Here is a 20,385-nt window from a genome sequence, read left to right as displayed (position 1 = left end):
ATTGCTGATTTCAAGTTCTTCAGTTAGATACCCAGTAGTGGGATAGCTGGGTCATATGGTATTTCTGTTTTTAATTTTTTTGAGAAATCTCCATACTGTTTTCCATAGTGGCTGCACCAGTTTGCATTCCCAACAGCAGTGTATGAGGGTTCCTTTTTCTCCACAACCTATCCAACATTTGCTACTTTTTGTTCTGGTTATTTTTGCCATTCTAACAGGTGTAAGGTGATATCTTAGTGTAGTCTTGATTTGCATTTCCTTGATGATCTGTGATGATGAGCATCTTTGCATGTGCCTATTGGCCATCTGTATATCTTCTTTGGAGAAATGTCTGTCCATGTCCCCTGCCCATTTTATGATTGGGTTGTTTGATTTTTTGTTGTTGACTTGTGTGAGTTCTTTATATATTATGGAGATTAACCCTTTGTCAGATATATGACTTGCAAATATTTTTTCCCAATTGGTGGGGTTTTTTTTTGTTTCAATCCTGTTTTCCCTTGCCTTGAAGAAGCTCTTTAGTCTGATGAAGTCCCATTTGTTTATTCTTTCTATTGTTTCCCTTGTCTGAGAAGACATGGTGTCTGAAAAGATCCTTTTGATACTGATGTCAAAGAGAGTACTGCCTATATTTTCTTCCAGAAGCCTTATGGTTTCGGTTCTTACCTTTAGGTCTTTGATCCATTTTGAGTTTATTTTTGTGAATGGTGAAAAAGAATGGTCAATTTTCATTCTTTTACACGTGGCTTTCCAGTTTTCCCAGCACCATTTGTTGAAGAGACTTTCTTTTCTCCATTGTATGCCCTCAGTTCCTTTGTTGAAGATTACCTGTCCATAGATGTGTGGTTTTATTTCTGGGCTTTCAATTCTGTTCCATTGATCTGTGCACCTGTTTTTGTACCAGTACCATGCTGTTTTGATTACTGTAGCTTTGTAGTATGTTTTGAAGTCAGGGATTGTGATGCCTCCAGCTTTGTTCTTTTTTCTCAGGATTGTTTTGGTAATTCAGGATCTTTTGTTGCCCCATATGAATTTTAGGATTCTTTGTTCTATTTCTGTAAAGAATGTCATTGGGATTCTGCTTGGGATTGCATTGAATCTGTAGATTGCTTTAGGTAGTATGGTCATTTTAACTATGTTTATTCTTCCAATCCATGTGCATGGAATGTCTTTCCATCTCTTTATGTCATCATCAATTTCTTTTAGGAAAGTCTTGTAGTTTTCCTTGTATAGGTCTTTCACTTCCTGGGTTAAATTTACCCCAAGGTATATTATTCTTTTTGTTGTGATTGTGAATGGTATTGTGTTCTTGAGTTCTTTTTCTGTTAGTTCATTATTAGAATATAGAAATGCTACTGATTTATGTAAGTTGATATTATACCCTGAAACCTTGCTGTAGCTGTTATTTCTAGTGGTTTCCCAATGGATTCTTTGGGTTTTTCTATATATAAGATCATGTTTCCTGCAAACAGTGAGAGTTTCACTTCTTCCCTCCCTATTTGGATTCCTTGTATTCCTTTCTCTGACCTCATTGTTCTGGACAAAACCTCCAGTACTATGTTAAATAAGAGTGGTGATAGAGGGCATCCTTGTCTCGTTCCTGTTTTCAGGGGGATGGTGCTCAGTTTTTGCCCATTGAGTATGATGTTGGCTGTAGGTTTGTCATATATGGCCTGTTTTATGTTGAGGTAATTTCCTTCTATCCCCATTTTGTTCAGAGTTTTTATCATTAATGGCTGTTGGATCTCGTCAAATGCTTTCTCTCCGTCTATTGAGATGATCGTATGGGTTTTATTCCTCAATTTGTTGATGTGGTGTATTACGTTGATTGATTAGCAGATGTTGAACCATCCCCATGTCCCTTGTATGAATCCCACTTGATCGTGATGTATGATCCTTTTGATGTATTGCTGAATTCAGGTTGCCAAAATTTTGTTGAGAAGTTTTGCATCTATTTTCATCAGTGATATTGGCCTGTAGTTCTCCTTTGTTGTGCTGTCCTTGTCAGGTTTTGGTATCAGCATGATGTTGGCCTCATAGAATGTGTTAGGAAGTGTTCCATCCTCCCTAATTTCTGGAATAGCTTGAAAAGGACAGGTATTAAATAATCTCTGAACGTTTGGTAGAATTCCCCAGGAAAGCCATCTGGTCCTGGGGTTTTATTCTTTGGGATGCTTTTGATTGCTGTTTCAATCTCTTTCCTTGTGATTGTTCTCTTCGGATTGTCTGCATCTTCTTGACTCAGATTTTGGAGGCTGTAAGAGTCTAAGAATTTATCCATTTCCTCTAGGTTATCCATTTTGTTGGCATAGAGTTTTTCATAGTATTCTCTTATAATCTGTTGCATTTCTGTGGAGTCTGTTGTTATTTCTCCTCTTTCATTTCTGATTTTGTTCATTTGAGCTTTCTCTCTTTTTTTCTTTGTGAGTCTGGCTAGGGGTTTGTCAATTTTATTTATCTTCTCAAAGAACCAGCTCTTTGTTTCATTGATCCTTTCCACTGCCTTTTTTGTTTCAATAGCATTTATTTCTGCTCTGATTTTTATTATTTCTCTCCTTCTGCTGATTTTGGGCTTTGGTTGTTCTTCTTTTTCTAATTCAGTTAGGTGTAATTTGAGATTGCTCATTTGGGATTTTTCTTGTTTGTTAAGGTGTGGCTGTATCGCAATGAATTTCCCTCGTAATACAGCTTTTGCTGTCTCCCATATGAGTTGGTATGACATGTTATCATTTTCATTTGTCTCCATACATTTTTTGATTTCTTCTTTAATTTCTTCAATTATCCATTGCTTGTTCAATAGCATATTGTTTAGTCTCCACATCTTTGTCCCTTTCTCAGCTTTTTTCTTGTAATTAATTTCTAGCTTTATAGCATTATGATCAGAGAAGATGCTTGTTATTATTTCAATTTTTTTTTAAATTTATAGAGGCTTCCCTTGCTTCCCAACATATGGCCTATCCTTGAGAATGTTCCATGTACACTTGAGAAGAATGTGTATTCTGCTGTTTTTGGATGAGGTGTTCTATATATGTCTATGAAGTCCAACTGTTTTAACTTTTCATTTAATTCCACTGTTTCCTTGTTGATTTTCTGTCTGGATGATCTGTCCAATGATGTGAGTAGTGTGTTGAAGTCTCCTACTATTATTGTGTTATTTTTGATATCTTCTTTTAGGTTTGTTAATAATTGTTTTATGAACTTTGGTGCTCCTGTTTTGGGTACATAGATATTTATAAGCCTTATTTCTTCTTGATGAGGTGTCCCTTTGATCATTATATACTGCCCCTCTTTGTCTCTCTTTACCTGCCTTATCTTGAAGTCTACTTTGTCTGATATAAGTATTGCAACACCTGCTTTCTTTAGTTTGCCATTAGCTTGGAGTATCATCTTCCACCCCTTCACTCTGAGCCTGTATTTGTCATTGGAGCTGAGGTGTGTTTCCTGGAGGCAACAAATTGTTGGATCTTGTTCTTTAATCCATCTTGCCACTCTGCGTCTTTTTATTGGAGAGTTCGATCTGTTTACATTGAGGGTCATTATTGATGTATGAGGGCTTAATGTTGTCATTCCATCACTTGTTCTCCGGTTTTTCTGCACTTCCTTTGTTTCTCGTCCTGTGTGTTTTGGTCTACCCATTGACTTCTGTGTTACCTTATGCTGTGTTTCTTAGTTTTTTCCTTATTTATTTTTTGTGTCTCTGTTCTGCTTTTTATTTTAGTGGCTACCCTGAAGTTTGTATTCAGAATCTCGTGCATAACATAGTCCATTTTCTGATGGCTTCTTATTTCCTTAGTCTAAACTGATTCAGTCCCTTACCTCCTCCCTTCCTAAGTTATTATTCTCCTATCTTATTCCAACTTGTGTTGTGAGTTTGTGGTTAAAGTGACAAGATTGTCTTTGTTTTTCATGTTTTCCTTCCCTTTAGCCTAATGCTATAGTCAAATATTTGCTATCTTATTCTGATTCTGTCTATCTGTCTCCTTACTCTGTGTTTTGTGACCCCTTTCTCCCTTTTATTCTTTTTCAGGTATGAGGGCTTTCTCAAGGATTTCTTGTAGTGGGGTCTTGTGGCTACGAAGTCTCTCAGCTTTTATTTGTCTGGGAAAGATTTAATTTCTCCCTCATATCTGAAGGATATTTTTGCTAGATAGAGTATTCTTGGCTGAAGATTTTTATCTTTTAAAGTTTTGAATATGTATTCCATTCTTTCCTAGCTTGTGGGGTTCTGCAGAGAAATCTGCTGAAAGTCTGATAGAAGATCCTTTGTAGGTTATTTTCTTCTGCCTTGCTGCACTGAGTGTTCTCTCTTTGTCATTCATTTTTGCCAGTTCTACCACTATATGCCTTACTGTAGGTCTTTGTACATTGACAAACCTAGGAGATCTGAAAGCTCCCTCTACACACATTTCTCTCTCAATCCCTAGATTTGGGAAGTTCTCTGCTATTCTTTCTTTGAGCACAGTTTCTGCTCCATTCTCCTTCTCTTCACCTTCTTGGATATGTATAATTCTTATGTTGCATTTCCTCATTGAGTCGGATATTTCTCAGAGACTTTCTTCATTTCTTTTTAGTCTTAGTTCTTTCTCCTTCTCTGTCTGGAGCCATTCAACATGTCTATCTTTGATTATGCTGATTCACTCCTCTATGGTGTCCACACGAGCATTCAGGGAATCCGTATTTTATTTTATCTCTTCCATTGTGTCTTTCATCTCTAGTATTTCTGCTTGATTCTTCTGTATAGTTTCAATCTCTTTGTGAAGTAGCTCCTGAACTCGTTGAATTGTTTCTCTATTTTCTCTTTTACCTCATTGAGCTTTTTGATGATAGCTATTCTGAATTCATTGTCATTTAGTTTACTTATTTCTTAGTCCCCAGGACAGAATTCTGGGTATTTATTGTTTTCTCTCTGGTCTGGGGTTTTGATGAACTGCCTGATGCTGGAAGAATGGGGTTTTCCCCTTGTGATATTATTCGGTTGCAGTTACAGCCTATTGCCACTGGATGGGGGTAGAAAGCTGTGTATTCTGAGCCCTCTGCCTTTAGCTGAGATGGCGCAGCATGGGGTGGCCAGATGCAGGGGTGCTTTCTCCTGCATGCAGACCCTGGTTTCCAGATCAGCTCTCACTATCTGGTCTCGTGGGGTCTTGGCTTGATAAGGTCACCCCATAAGAAAGCTTTTGCCCCATTAGAGGGCTTCTCTCTAGGCTGCAAGGGCCCTAGGGAGTCCTCAGTGATCTTGCAGATGCACAACCCCTGCTCCACTCCTTCCCTCATGGAGTCTCCCATGGAGTGATCCCAGTCTTTAGGGAAGGGAGCAAAGTTCTCTCTTACCCTGTTCCAGCTTCTCCAAGGGGGTCTCCAACCTCTCTGCCCTCCGTCTTTTGGCTGCCATGACTCTCTGAGGATTCCTGTGCCATTAGGATATTTTCTGTTGGAATATGCTTGCTCCTTTTTGCTGTATGTTGGAAGGGAGAGAGTCCTGGACAAGCTCACTCTACCATGATGCTGATGTCACTCCTGAAAATGTCCAGCTTTTTAAATCATGAAGATAACCAAAACCGTCAGATTAAAATTGGGACTTAGGTAAGAACAACAGCTATTTTAGTTTGGCCTTATTCATCAATATAATATAGTTGGTATAAACTCTAATATGTATAATATATATTAATATATATACTTTTCAAACACATTTATTCATTAAACATATAAATATCCATTCAACATCTGTCTAATGGAAAGGGGTAAATAGTGCTCTTCTGGAGTTATGTTAACCATAGTGGAACCTCTAAAGTGCTTGAAGTCCCCCAAGAGAGGAAATCAGCTCAACTACACTCAGGGCTCACTGACAAAATTATTTCAAGTTTGGTGAACTGGGAAGAGAGGCCTTTAGCAAAGTTATAGCTGGCGACCCATGCATGACAGAATCCTGGGATGTGGTGGAAGTTCATGTTCCTCCTAAATCCCAAGGTTGTTTAATAGACTTTGTTTACATACAACGAGGTTGAACAATCAAGTCCTCAGGATTTAAAGTAGTGCCAACAAACTTGATTGACAATTTTTAAATGACTGGACTATTTTTGGGGGGGATATGGCTTAAGTTTTCAAGCACTCAAATAGTTAATGTTATTATTTGCCTTACATTGAAGATATCTGCATTAGGGATGTTTGTAACACTAAACAAAGTGTTGCTAAAAGAAATTTAAAAAACCAATATTTGAATGCAGATGACACCATTTATTGAAATCTAAATTTACAAATGAAGTTTGTAAAGCAAAAGACAAATTTAGTTTCACGAATAAATATGTTCCTTTCACTATTGTGCCAAATATATATTTTTTCAGCAAATTGATGTGTTAGAAAACAAAACATTTTTTAACATTTTGGCAGTGCACCTTACACATCATTGTAATGTATTGGAAAATATATGTCTAATGCAGACAACACAGTGACATTTACCATCAATAAATTTTACCAGACACAAAATATTAAAAAGTTAAACTGGCAGAAGTGATAGGAAAAAATGGCATCAATTATATTCAGTATCACAATTTACTTGAAGAGAAAGAAGAGAAACAACTAACACTTACTGCTCACGTAACCTAGAGTATGTCTCAACATGGTACAAATACAAAATTGAAAATATTTAGGAGAAAAAATATTAAATATTATCCAGGAGTTGAAATTTAGTTTTAAAGATATAAGAGGGAAGCTAATTAATTTCTATTTCTGTAGCATCAAACATTTCTAGTGTTTTCATTTATAAGGTTTCTAATCAATTTGTATTTGAGAAAAGAATTCACTTTCTAAAAAAAGAAAAATTGAACTTTTGATGAGATTTTGTATATAAATGAAACATGTGAAACACATAGAACCAACCAAGATTTTCAGTGTATAAGTCTGGAGGTTAGCTGTCCTTTCTATTTTTATTCCTAATTGGGTAGGACACAAAAGTAAACATTTGAAATATTTATTCCCCACTTGCTAACTTACCAGGGAATAGGTTAAGAACCGCAAGTTTATATTATGGATGAAGATGAAGTGATTTTGGAAACTGAATAATCAATATTTTCAAAATTATTCTCTACCAAAATATAAAGTAATACTTTTAAGGTGGTTAAGAAAACATACATTGTGTTGTCAAAACTGTCAATGATTAAACATAAGTGCTAATAATTGTGTATAAATTTCTCTCCAAATTCCCTTGCCTCTCTGTGATTCACACATGTGTGTGTGCATACATACACACATACTCACAGAGGAACATCCAAAAATGAAAATGTTCCCATCAGGCACTATTCTTGGACAAAAGATTACAGAATAGAAACAGCAGTTGCAATAGGAGATGCAAAAGTAATTTTGGGTTTGTCTGTTTTTGAAAACAGTCCTAATGGATGTTCGGTGCATTTTGCTACAGAAATAAGATTAATTTAACTTTTAAATGGTCATAACCCCTATGCAATATTCTTTATTAGAATTTTAAGTTAGTAAGATATTAAAACTCCTGTTGTGAGGTTTGCAAACTTAGGATAACCTCATAGACTGAGCACCAGCAGTTCTATAGTCTAGTGCTGTATAATTCAACTCCTGAATAAATAAATACATCACATCAATCTACACCACACTTTATTTAGAGATAGAATACAGGCCAAGATACACATATCACATATACGTTAAAATATCACCTTGAATGATACACTGCTCAAATATATCACAGTAGGTAGTTAATAAATGAGACAGAATTCAACAATGGCCAGCAATTAATGGCAATACACATTTTAAAAAATGTAATATAGCATCAATGTAAAGTGGAAAATGCTTCACAACACCAGTGTACTTCATTTACTGTCTTCCTTTTCTTTGAAAATAAAACTAAGTCAAATGCTTCATTTTCAAAAGGTGGAAGATTTTATTTCATAATGGATGGTAAAACCATAAGCATTGCATCAGCTCTCACTGATTTTCTTGGAGCAGGGAAGAGCTGGGGTCTTTTTGCCAATTAAGACAGATTTGTTCTTTAATCACTGGTGATATAAATGTAGCAAAAGAGAAATGAGGACTGATTTACTTGAACATACTGGACATAGTCACAACAAACTGAAACACTTGGTTTGAGAGCTCGATGGGTTTAAAGGTTTGAGAAGGTGTAATGTGTAGAGGTGTATTTACCAAATTTTGACAATAATGGGTACTTCCAAATCAATAATACTTTTTTATTAATTTTTCTTCTCCATAGACTTGAATCCCTCCAAGTACGGCACATGTATTAACATTAACTCTTATTACATAGTACAGAAATGTTAGGTTTAAGGAATGAACTTTAGTCGTTATAATTCTGAAACTTTAAAATTATCAAATTTATGTGTATTTATTTTTAATAACTAGATACATTTCTGGAGGAATTATAAAAATTAGTTAATATCTTCAAGATTGTTGGGCATTTTTGGACAAATCAATAATACTAACTGTTGATATTTCTAACACTGTTGATATTATATTAACTATAATTTTGAATGTCACTGCATTTTTAAAATGTTTTATTTTTAAGAAGATCTTTTTATTTTATTCTAATATATATATAAGAATAGAGAACTTGGTTTCTAGATGGATACTAGTTGCATTAAATAATGAAATTTACTAGAGGTGAGTCAGTTTTAAAAATAATCTCTTAGAATATTACTTTTTAATAGCAAAAATATGCTCTAGGTAAATTCACAAAGTGCATATTTTATCTTTTTTCATTAACATATTTTACAATTTAGATTAAGAAATTGATAATGCATATGTGTTCATTTACTCAGAAAGCCTAAAATGAGTACTTCTTTAGGTGTATATATGTTTTGAGGTGTACATCATATCTCATTTTATGAGATATGAAAGAAGGAAAAAGTCTTCAAGTCTTTTGAAAGTCATTCAAAAATTAAAATTTAAAAATAAATGGCAAGGGGCTTGAAATCACATTTATAATCTTTGAAAGGCTGGCATAAACCAGTGTATTTTCCCTACTGAGGATTTCTTTTGGGGGTACATGATATTCAGGCCCCTACGTTTTGACACAATCATTTTGATTTAGCTGCTTTGATATCATGGATGTTATAATTTGGGATATCTCGACATATTCTGGAAAAAAATCCAACCTTGGAGTTTTATTTTAATAAATCAATAAAGGCATGAAATAGCTAGTTTTACTTCATTCATGGTCCTCAAATTAGTCTTTATTCTATCCTTATTTCTGAAGGTCAAGACTGAGGGAGAGTTTAGGATTAGTACTAGAGTGGAGATTAAGGGTCACAGATGGGGTGATGCTTGGGATGGGTGAGATCAAAGGTGGAGTGAGGGTTGGAATGAGGCTCAGGAATAGGCTGAGGGAAAGAGTGATGATAGAAAATGGGGTGGAGTGCATAAGGAAGTGGAGATCAGGGATAGGTTATAAGCTTAGAATGGGATGGGAAGAGAAAAAATGTGGGGAATGGGGTGAGGGTAAGAGATGGAGAAGATATGCAGAATGAGGTAGGGTGGGGGAAGGGCAAAGGAAAGATGAAGTGAGAATGAGGTATGGAGGGTATGGAGAAGAGGTCAAGAACAGGGTAGAGGTGGGAGGTGTGATAAGGTGAAGGACGGATTGGAGTAAGGGTTGGGATGAGGAATATGTATAAGGAGTGAGAATTAAGGGATCAGGGGACAGTATAAAATTTAGAGATGTAAATGGTAAAGCTGAATTAATTTAAGGCTTATTTGTTCATATTAATAAATAATAAAATGACAACTTTCAAAAGAGCGAAAAAGCAAAAAAATACTTTCAAACTAATATTTTTAAGAAAACATCATTTACTTTAAAAGTTACTGTTTTATTCTAGTTTTTTTCTCTTCTGTCTTCCTCTCACTTTCCACTAGATTGTCACTCACATCAGTGAGGCTCTCTGTCCTTGAATTATGTACAAGGCACATGTACTTTACACCCTATGACCTATTAAAAGCACTTTGCTATATTTTGAGTTTTCACTTCTAAAACATACTTAAAATATAATCATCAGATGGAAATATCACATGCAATTAACGAAGCTTTCTTACTAGTTAATGGATTTTAGAATAAATAATGCATACTGTCTGTATCTGCTTCATTCTTAGACAGGGATACTGTTATACATTTGTTTATTAGACTAATCATCAAAAACAATTACCTTGCCTGGTTTTTCTTTTGGTTAAAATTTATTCTATAGTTGTAATTTTTTAATTTTATAATGGACCTTGATACTATAGTCTTCTGAAATAAATTAGTTTCACTACATGTATAAAGCCTCAATTCTCCATTTTACTTTTTAACTATGGACACAATTTGGCCTCAATTTAGAATTCAAGATCATTTTTCATTGTTAGTTAAAATTCAGTTTTCTTAGGTTGTTCTTAATGTAAAAATGATTTTACTTCTCAGTCAGCTCATTTTTGTGCACCAGATGGTCATAGCCCTTTGTTAGTTGGACAGCAGTAATTTTCTTATATACTATGTCTCACTTTGGTAAACTTCAACTTTAAATAGCAGAAAAAGGTCAAGTCAATATAAAAATGAACAATTCTACTTTATATAATTTTTACATTTATTGCTACTATTCAGTAAAAAGGAAATTGGTCTTTAAGGATATTAAAACTTTTAGTAATAGGCAGACCATTTCAAAGATTAGAAAAAGAAGATATTTTACAAACTGTTGAAGTCCTTTTGGTCTAAGGTACCAGTTGTGGTTATGGATGGATGAGTTTTCTACTCAGAATTCTTCAAAAATATTTTTGAATTCAATTCAATGCTTTGAGAAATATTTTTCTAACACTATACTGATTTAAATGAAGGTGGCAGTTAAGTGATTTGAATACCATATTTTTGTTGGTTCTTAGAGGGGTGTTTTTGTGATAATTTTTCTATCTCCATTATATTAGCCATCGAAAATATTTTTCCATTGGTTAATTTTTAAAGACCTAAGCAGAGATAAATGAAACTTTATTTATTAAGGAAAACTTTTCTCTTTTTAAAATCAGAATTGCTAAGTAACTAACTGTGAATTAAAACTCATTTGGACTTGTCTAAGTGCACATTGTACAATTTAATTTAAAAATAAAAATCAATTTTGTATAATTCCCTAATCAGGAGATAGGATGTAAAAAAAATCTGTAACATTAGAAGAATTAATCTCCTACTCACATTGAGTAGGGCACACTTCACCATATTCTAGAACCTTGGAAAGAAATGATGTGACTAATTGGGGTTGTTAAGCTAACTATATATTATTGTTTTCTCATCAACTGTTCTTTCTTGCATAGTAAAATATGCAGGAAAATTTTAGAGTTCTTTCTCCCACTTTATGCCATCATCACTTTAGCAAGTAATTTTCTTCTTCTCTTACAAGGGATATATTAAAATATAGAAATAGATAAGTTTAATCTATCTTTTATTTGGTAAGAGCAAGAGAGTTAGAAATGGCTCCTCATTTTCTTTCTTCAACATTATGCATTTAGATCTGCAGTTTTAACTTTTTTTCATGAAACCCTCAGATCCAATTTGCGATGAAGTTTTCTTATCCAATATATTACGTGCTCCTTACTCTCTTTTCTGTAGAATTGTGAAGATTACTGAGTGACTTTAGATAATTTACTTGACATAGATAACCCTAAGACATGGCACAGTCTTTTAAGATAGATAACTATGTGTCACTGAAACTTTTGCATTGCTCAGTTCTGAACTAATATTTAGCAGAATAAAATGAATGCTATAAGTAACTTTCTTTACAGGATTGATAATTATATTTCTTAGACCGTCTTCACATTTAATTCTTTACCTAATTTAGTTTCATTCAATTTCTTAAAATTTTACAAAGAAGAAGCAGCTGGCCATTTTACACATAATTTTTATATTTAAATTTTAAGCCACTAAACACAATATTGAAAATTATGTGCATCATAAGCATGAGGAATAACACTCACACAGCAGGGTTTTTGTTGTTTTTGATGGTGGTGTTTTGTTTTAGTGACCATCTTCAACTATATATCAGTATTATATATAGTTGAGTATAATTTTGTTTGCTTTCTTTCTTTTCACTTACTGTTTGGTAAATGTTAGTTCTTAGTAAGTCATCTCTCAGTTTCCACCTTACTTAACCTCTTTTTGCATTCACGAGGTGGTTCCCTTTGAAGGTTAGAAATGCAATAGTTCTGTTTCACAAAGTTATTGTGACAAGAGAGCATATAGAGTAGGTCGTTAAACAAGGTGAATTGTCAGTTTGGTTTTTACTCAGTCAAGGGTTGGCAGTAACTGAAGTATGGCAGCCCGTATTCTTCCATTACTTCTGTGGTTTTGCCACCCCATACAAAATTCAGGTTATTCAAGTCTGAAATGGTATCCTACCTTCTGGGCTGGTAAGAAATAGGAGAAAGAAATCTCACTACCTTTCCTTTTCTTCTGAGGCCAAGGCCCTGGTTCAGTAACCACACTGAACCAGAGCAGAGTGAAAGAGGGAGGCTAGCCAGCCTCTTTACCTCCTTCCTCATAGGCCAAATGGAACCTGTGAGTGGGCAAGAGTTTTCCCTTAGACCACAGATAACCACCCCTTGCACTCTCTGGTAAGGCACACAATAAGGGGTTAGGTGGTACCCATAATTTAAGTCGCCCTTGGTTTTGTAAAAACAACAGCTACCATTATTCAGGAAAATTGAAAATTTAAATGTACAAATCGATTAGTGGCCCATATGCCCTAAAACTTTGGACAAAATTTATATTATGTATGAATACAAAGTAATGAGATTATTTCCCTCATCTAGTTTATTGAGTGAGTTTCATTACCTTACAGTTATACCTTATATATCTTAAGAGATTTGTGAAACAAATATTTTTGAAAACTCAATTTTATAGATAGCTATGGTTGTGTGATTTGAATACTATACTGATCATCTGGGACAATGAAAAATGGTCCTCTTTTCTCTAAGAAAGGCATCCTATTCAGTAATTTAGTAAAATATTTCAATAATTTCTCCTTTTTGCCCTGCATCTTTTTATGCCAAATTAATTTAGTAGTTGGGGAGAATAAAAATTAATTTCCTAAAGAAAAATATTGTTTTAGCATGCAATATTTTAGGCATCCTGCGGTGCTGTTAGTGTTGTCTTACCCATATTATTTACATCATAATCACGTATACTATTTATAGTTCTACAGTTTGTCTCCTGGTATTTTTAAGGCGTTCCAGTAAATATTTACAATTTTGTCAGATATGTGTCACAAAAATAAATATTTGTGTTTAAATACTCTTGTTAGTGAGCTTTCTTCAGAGGTCCTATCTGGACATTTCAGAGAATCATTGCATTCAAGAATCTTCTGCCAAGTTTTCTGGTTCTTTAACTTTCAGTCAATAAATTTCTTGGACATTAAGTTGGACTTATCCAGATAACGTAATAACTATAAGATCACTTTCATTTGTCCTTCAAAGTATCCAAGAAAACCAGAAGTTTTGGGGACTATGAGATGTACAATATTATTTGAAGTTTAGTTGTTATTTTGTTTCTCTTTACTAAATAGAAATCTAGACTCGATGATGTAAGTATCTTACTCCTTCACAACTCATCCCATTCAACCAAATTATTCCACAGATTAATAGAGGGTTGCCATTTAGAATAAACTAGTAAGTAGACTCTAACCTAGTTACAAAAATTCTCATAAAAGATATCCACAATGTTTGTATTTATGTATTTATTTATGCATTTTGAATTTAGATTTTTCATTTACTATTTTAGATTTTAAGATCTGGTACAGCTCTGCTTTGATGTTTAGTGTCTAACTGTGTTACTTTAACTATCAGGGCTCCTTTGCAAAGTGTCAGTTTTTATAAACGGTGTTCACCTATCTTTGAGAGCTCAGTAAGTGGAGAGGATATAATACGTCTGGAAGTTCCAACATTATTCCTGAGAGTTTCAACATTACCCATGGAAATTCCAACACCACTGCCCCTGGGAACGCCACCATTGCCTCTAGGAACTTCAAGGTTACCCATGGGGACTCCACCACGGCCCCTGAGAACTCCAAGATTATCCATGGGAATCCCAGCATTATCCATGGGAATCCCAGCATTATCCATGAAAAGCCCAACATTACCCATAGGAACTCCATCATTACCCACGGGAATGATGACACTATTCCTGGGAAATTTAACATTGCCCCTGGGAAGTCTAGTATTATCTACAGGAATTCCAATTTTACCCCTCATTGCAGAAGAATTCTCAAAGCTTGGATTGAAAGGAGGATGTTCTCCAGAAGCTGACAAAATGGCCTCTTGCCAAGCCTCTTCAATGCTGTCTCCGTCTTTTGCAGTTTCTAAAACACAAAATCAAAAGATGTTTTTAAATTATTGAAGATAAACTTCGGTTTGAGAAGAAATCCTATGGATAAGAATAACAGACAAATATACTCAAATTTGATCCCAATCCAATCTCCTTAACAACTTAAAATAGCATGATAATATTACCACAGTTTGTAACTAGGGTGCTCATATACAGGAGGAAATGGAGAAATTACTTCTTCTTTGCTTCTTTTTTTAATGAGCAGAGGCGAGTTCATTATCCCATAACTTTTCTAATATAAGTCCCTATTATTTAGTTACTGTGTGATGGGTGTGCTAGGGGGTATAACTTTCTATTCTATGGGTTAAAAACTGTGATAGAGTGAGGACTTGTCATTTTCTCAAGATTACCTACCTAGCCGGAAGTTATTTTTAAAAGAGAATATTTTCTTCAGAATATTTTGCTCAGAATTCTGAAGTCATAACAAGCCTGTACATTTTAAGGGTTTATTTTCACATGATTATTACTAGTGTCTGATTGAATTTACACAACTGAAAGTCAGACTGTAATCACCAAGTATAAGGCTTAAAATTGTAGCCTGGTAACCAATTCTCCCAGAATAAGCTAATGACTTAGGGGATAGAAAGAAATAGATTTCCAGGTAGTGAATTCAAAAATAAATTTATCAATGAAAATCTACTTGTCTGGAAAATTACATGTAATTTATAAAAATAGTTCTAGCAAGTTAAAAAATCTTACCTCTTGTAAGCAAATTATGATCACTTGGAAAGAAGAAACGTGTCTCCTCTGGGTTTAACGTTAACTCAGGTACATTTAATTTTCGGCTTCTGTATCGTGGTAGGCTGTGACTTCGCTGCCTCTGAAGCTTAGGATGCTGGGGCAGCAATGGGAAAGGGCCTTGCAAGGCATCGAGATGGCAACCCCTATGAGAGGTGGTTGCTTGATTCTTCTCCTCTGGTGGCAGCTGGAGGTAGCCAATCTCTTTCTCTTTTGTAGGAGTAGTTTGGAGAATGTGGAGTCCTTCACTGTTCAGTGGTGCTTCTAAGAGCTCTTCCCAGGAATGTCGGAAGATGGGTCTTTCTCCAAAAGGATACATGCTTTTTGCTACTTCCAGGTCATCATCTCTTGGAGACTCTGCATTTTCTGGAGATTCCAGCCACGGATTTCTTGGGGTTCGTGGATGGCTGTGTTCTGAGAATGGTGAACATTTATTTATTTAAGCCTCCAGGTGCATAAGCCCAGTGAATTTCAAAGTTGGAATTTCTATATCATCTAGCTTCTCATTTCCAGGCACACCAGCAACAATAATTGTGGTGCCTTTTCTCCTTTCCTCTGACTGGAAATTCCTGTAACTTCTAAGAGTTGAGATTCTGGGAACCCTGGAGGTTTAACTGGCATTTTCTCTAAGTGAAGCTCTGAAGTTTTTAATTTTATAAGGGCAATGCTCTCTAACGTTTTAGTTAGTGGTGGTGGGGGTCACCAACACCACTTGATTTGTAATCCCCATGCCCCTCTAATGGATACCTTCTCGGGTGTGTTGATGAGAAGCTAAGGTTTGTTTCTGTTGTTTTTGTCTTCTGGGTTCTTCTCGAACTTCTGCATCAATAGGACGAAAATAGATGAACTCATCAGAAACATCTTGAGCACATCTATATTGGAAGGCTGGACTCGCAGAAACAATCTGAAAGAAAATTCAAGTTCAAAAGATTACATAGCACAGTAAAAAGCACATGTGATGAAATTGTTAAATAATTTTGAAAAGCAGACTATGGACTTTTTCGCTATATAGAAATATACACAGTTCATTGCATTGCATTGATGCATTTAATATCCTTGTCTTGTCTTTGACACATTCTATCCTAGATTTGTAAGTCTAGTATAATAATAAAATAAGTACTGTAAACATACTCACATTCTTCCAAATCTACTGAACAATATAAGGAATAACCCAAAGAATTTTTTCCAATGGATAGATTCTATTCTAGTGTTTCCCAAAGTGTATTTCCTAGAACCTTAGTCTCATCAGGCTCCAACACACACACACACACACACACACACAAGATTCCATGGCTAATAATTTGGAAAATAGTATATATTCTGTCTCATAACTTCATAATGTACAGGAATCTATTAAAAGCTCTGAGAAATCTTTTTTATTGATATATAACTCACTGTATTAACCATGTCTTCTGTTTTCTGTATTCTGATACTTTGACATCTACGGTCTTGCTGACCCTGGAGGGACTGCCCTTCTCAGAGTTAGCCAATTCTTAGAGACAGTAAACAACTCACCCATGAGCAAGCCTTTTGTACACAAACTGACTAATCCAGAGCCCACATCCTAACTACCTCCTTTATCAGGCTTTCACACTCTGGGCCACTATATACCTGCCGTAATCACCCCAGAGCCAGGTACCAGACAACTTGGGACAGCTCCTATGCCCCAGAGCCCACTGAAATTATAGCAATTAGCCAATCTTAAACCTGCTTACCCTGCCTCACCTATTTCTTCCTGTGGAAATCACAGTGAAGGCTCTTATCTAGTTTCTCTCTCCCCTCCTGCCTCCTAACCAACACCAGTGTTTCCTTGTGTGGACCTCCACAGGGAGGGTGCCCCGTACTTTTGGTATTTGTGAGTATAACAAACTATCTTTTCAATGGAAATCATCTGGTTAATTGGCTTTATCATACTTAGATAATAAAACTTATATTAAAACAATTGGCACAGAAATCAGAGTGATTTGGCCTCAGACTGGAATGATAAGCCATTAGATTATTCTTGACTTACTAATTGGTTCCACCAGACTGCCTGGGATAGTATCTCTGCCAGTTGGCATGCACTTGTGCCATGTCTGCTGCTCCATTTGCTGGGTGTAGCCATGAGTTCCAAGCCTAAATTCAGAACTCAAAAGCTGAGTCTTCCACAAGTTCTGGTCTGAGCTGAGTCAAATTCCTAGATTTCTGGACAATGCTCCTAGAGGTACCCCTTTATACTGACTAGATAAGCTAATGAAAGGCTCCTCTGAAGGGAAAGAGGTGTGACTTCCCTCCAAGTGCTATGGGATGGTCTTGATTAGTCAACCAGGCAATACTGACAAGTGGTGGAGAAAACTGGGTTGCTATTTTCCCACACGTTTCAGCCTGCCCTGTTGAGTAGAGGGAGAGTGCTCTTCAGAGGTGCTTGTGTGTTGTGAGGCACACATGGAGTCAGTGTGAGGACATCTACCTCAGCAACAATGGCATTGTGCCCCAAAAGAAGTGTCATTCTAGACATAACTCTTGTGTTGCCACTTGCCTTGCTGCTGTTGCAATTCATCCCCTGACCCAGTGGGGTACAAGGATACTTGTCATCCTCCTAGAAAAATGGAAGAATGCATAATGAAAAGGGAAAGGGGAAGGGGACATTTTATCCCTGACACACCTAAGACCCCTGAGGAGATCATGCAACTGATTCCATGTATAAAATGCCTTATTAAGCACTACTGCATACCACTATGCCTAGAGCCTTATGCTCAAAACCCAAAGACACAAAAATACTGATAAGGCCACTGTTACTCTCCTGGAAGAGGATCCAGACACCCCACATGGTACTTGGGACACCCTAGAGAAAGAGGCTTCCACCTATGGTCAGGGAGACTCATAACTACCAGGAGTTTATCTGGTAAACACCCAAAGGATAAAAACAGTTGGGGAGAAACAGGAGACAAAAAAGAAAAAAGGAAAGAAAAAAACTTCATCTGCCTAGATATACAAGCTATTCTAAAAGATTTTGTTCAAAAAAGACAATGAAAAGGGCCTAATACTTCAGACAAGGGTAACTAACTGTGCTGTCCCAAGGAGAGGCTGCTATAGCTCTCTGGGTTCAAATTCCAATCTCAGGGAAGCAGACTGGGAAAACCTGAAACAAGAAATGGCATCCTACTGAGCCCATGTGTGAACTCTTTCCTGACCAGTGGAAGAGCCCACAATGCTGCTGTGGTCCCAACGAGTGGCCCAGTCTCAGACCCTTTGAAGAAGCCCCACCCACCAAGCACTGTGGCCAGTGTGACTATAAGAAGAGGTGGTAGCAGATCTATGTGTATGTGAATGCTTTCTCGGCTAGTGGGAGCATCCATAGTACTGCTGCAGTGTGCTTCGCTTTGGCAGACTGGGTTTGGTTCCTTGGGTGCAGACCTACACCACTCTGTTGTAGAGGGATAATGGGACAGATGCTAGCTCGGGGTGAATATTCCTCAGCAAATAAGTAAAATAATTAAATAAAATAATAAAAAAGAAATACAGCTCTTGCTTCCTCCCAGTGGTAGCAGGTGGAATCTGCAAACTGATGCTCCCACAGATGCTCTGGAAAAGGATTAGTTCATCAAATGTCATGAGAAACTACAGCAACAATTCAGAGCAGAAGGAAAATGACAAGTCCCCAGAATACAACTCTGAAGTCACAGAAATTTACAATCTAAATGGCAGAGAATTCAAAATGGCTGTCATAAAGAAACTCAATGGGTTACAAGAAAACTCAGAAAGGCAGTTGAATGGGTGCAGGAATATAATTAATGAGAGGAAAGAATACTTCACCAAAGAGATTGAAACTATAAAGAAAAATCAAACAGAAATTCTGGAAATGAAGAACAAAATAAGATAAAAATAATCTAGAATCCTTAAAAAATAGGGTTGAAGTTATGGAGGAAAGAATTAGTGATTTACAGGATAGAAATACAAAATGCTTCAGGTGGAAGAAGAGAGAGAACTAAGTTTTTTTAAAATGAAGAAATTCTTCAAGAAATATCCAACTGAGAGCCAGCCCTGATGGCTAATCAGATAAGTTCAGCATGCTCCACTTTGGTGGCCTGGGTTCAGTTCCTGGATGTGGAACCACACTACTCACTTGTCAGTGGCCATGTTGTGGCCCAAACTCACAAAGAAGAACCAGAAGAACTTACAACTATATAGGGGGCTTTTGGGGAGAAAGGAAGAAAAAAGGAGGATGGTTGGCAATGGATGTTAGCTTAGGGTGAATTTTCCCCTAAAAAAAATCTGACTCAATTAGGAAAAACAACATAAGGATTATAGGTATTCAAGACAGAGAAGAGAAGGAGAAAGGAGCAGAGAGCTTGCTCAAAGAAACAATAGCTGAGAACTTACCAAATCTGGGGAAGGAAGCAGACTTAAAAATACATGAAGCCAACAGAAATCCTAATTACATCAATGCTAAAAGACCTATTCCAAGGCATATAATAGTAAAACTGGCAAAAGTCAATGACAAAGAAAAAACGTTAAGGGCAACAAGGCAGAAGAAAATAACCTACAAAGGAACCCCCATTAGGCTTTCAGTGGATTTCGCAACAAAAACCTTACAGGTAAGGCAAGAACAGAATGATATATTCAAAATACTGAAAGACAAAACCTTTCAGCCAAGAATATTTTATCTAGTGAAACTATCCTTTAGATACGATGGAGAAATCAAACCTTTCCCAAATAAACAACAGTTGAGGGAGTTCATTGCCACTAGACCTTCCCTACAAGAAATGATCCAGGATGCACTCATACATGAAAGAAAAAGGCAAAAGTCTACAAAGCTTTGAGCAAGGAGATAAATAGACAAAATTAGAAAATTGCAGCTCTCTTTCAGAACAGGGTAGCAAATACATAATTATAATTTAAAAGATAAGGGGAAAGAAAACATCAAAAGTAACTACAAACACTTCAACCTAGTCACAAATTCACAACATAAAACAAAATAATTTATGACAACAATGACTCAGAAGGGGAAGAGGAAAGGGATGGAACCTGCTTAGGCTAATTGGAGAGAAGAGGCTATCAGAAAATGGACTACCTCATCTACAAGATCTTTTATACAAACCTCACGGTAACCACTAAACCAAAAATCTGAGCAGAGCCACAATTCATAAAAAAAGAGAAAACAGAAAACCACCAAACTGAGATGGCAGTCAAAAACACAAGGGAAGAGAAAAATGGAAATATAGAACAACCAGAAAATAAGAGATAAAATGGCAGTATCAAGTCCTCATATATCAATAATCATTCTAAATGTAAATGGA

General features: G+C 36.0%; 1 protein-coding gene across 1 annotated transcript in view; it reads right to left on the bottom strand.

Annotated features, from left to right (window-relative positions):
* Nucleotides 1-12,105: 12,105 nt before the first annotated feature.
* Nucleotides 12,106-20,385, bottom strand: part of LOC138921934 (connector enhancer of kinase suppressor of ras 2-like) — a 76,852-nt gene continuing 68,572 nt past the window's right edge. Inside the window, exons 5-7 of the mRNA XM_070257965.1 lie at nt 15,854-16,010; nt 15,068-15,520; nt 12,106-14,342 (exon numbers count right to left, since the gene is read on the bottom strand). Coding sequence (XP_070114066.1) covers nt 13,855-14,342; nt 15,068-15,520; nt 15,854-16,010 — 1,098 coding nt within the window. The 3' untranslated portion in view covers nt 12,106-13,854. The remainder of the gene's footprint in view (nt 14,343-15,067; nt 15,521-15,853; nt 16,011-20,385) is intronic.

Source organism: Equus caballus, chromosome X (assembly GCF_041296265.1).
Source record: "Equus caballus isolate H_3958 breed thoroughbred chromosome X, TB-T2T, whole genome shotgun sequence".
Taxonomy (NCBI): domain Eukaryota; kingdom Metazoa; phylum Chordata; class Mammalia; order Perissodactyla; family Equidae; genus Equus; species Equus caballus.
This window is presented reverse-complemented; position numbering and strand designations above follow the sequence as displayed.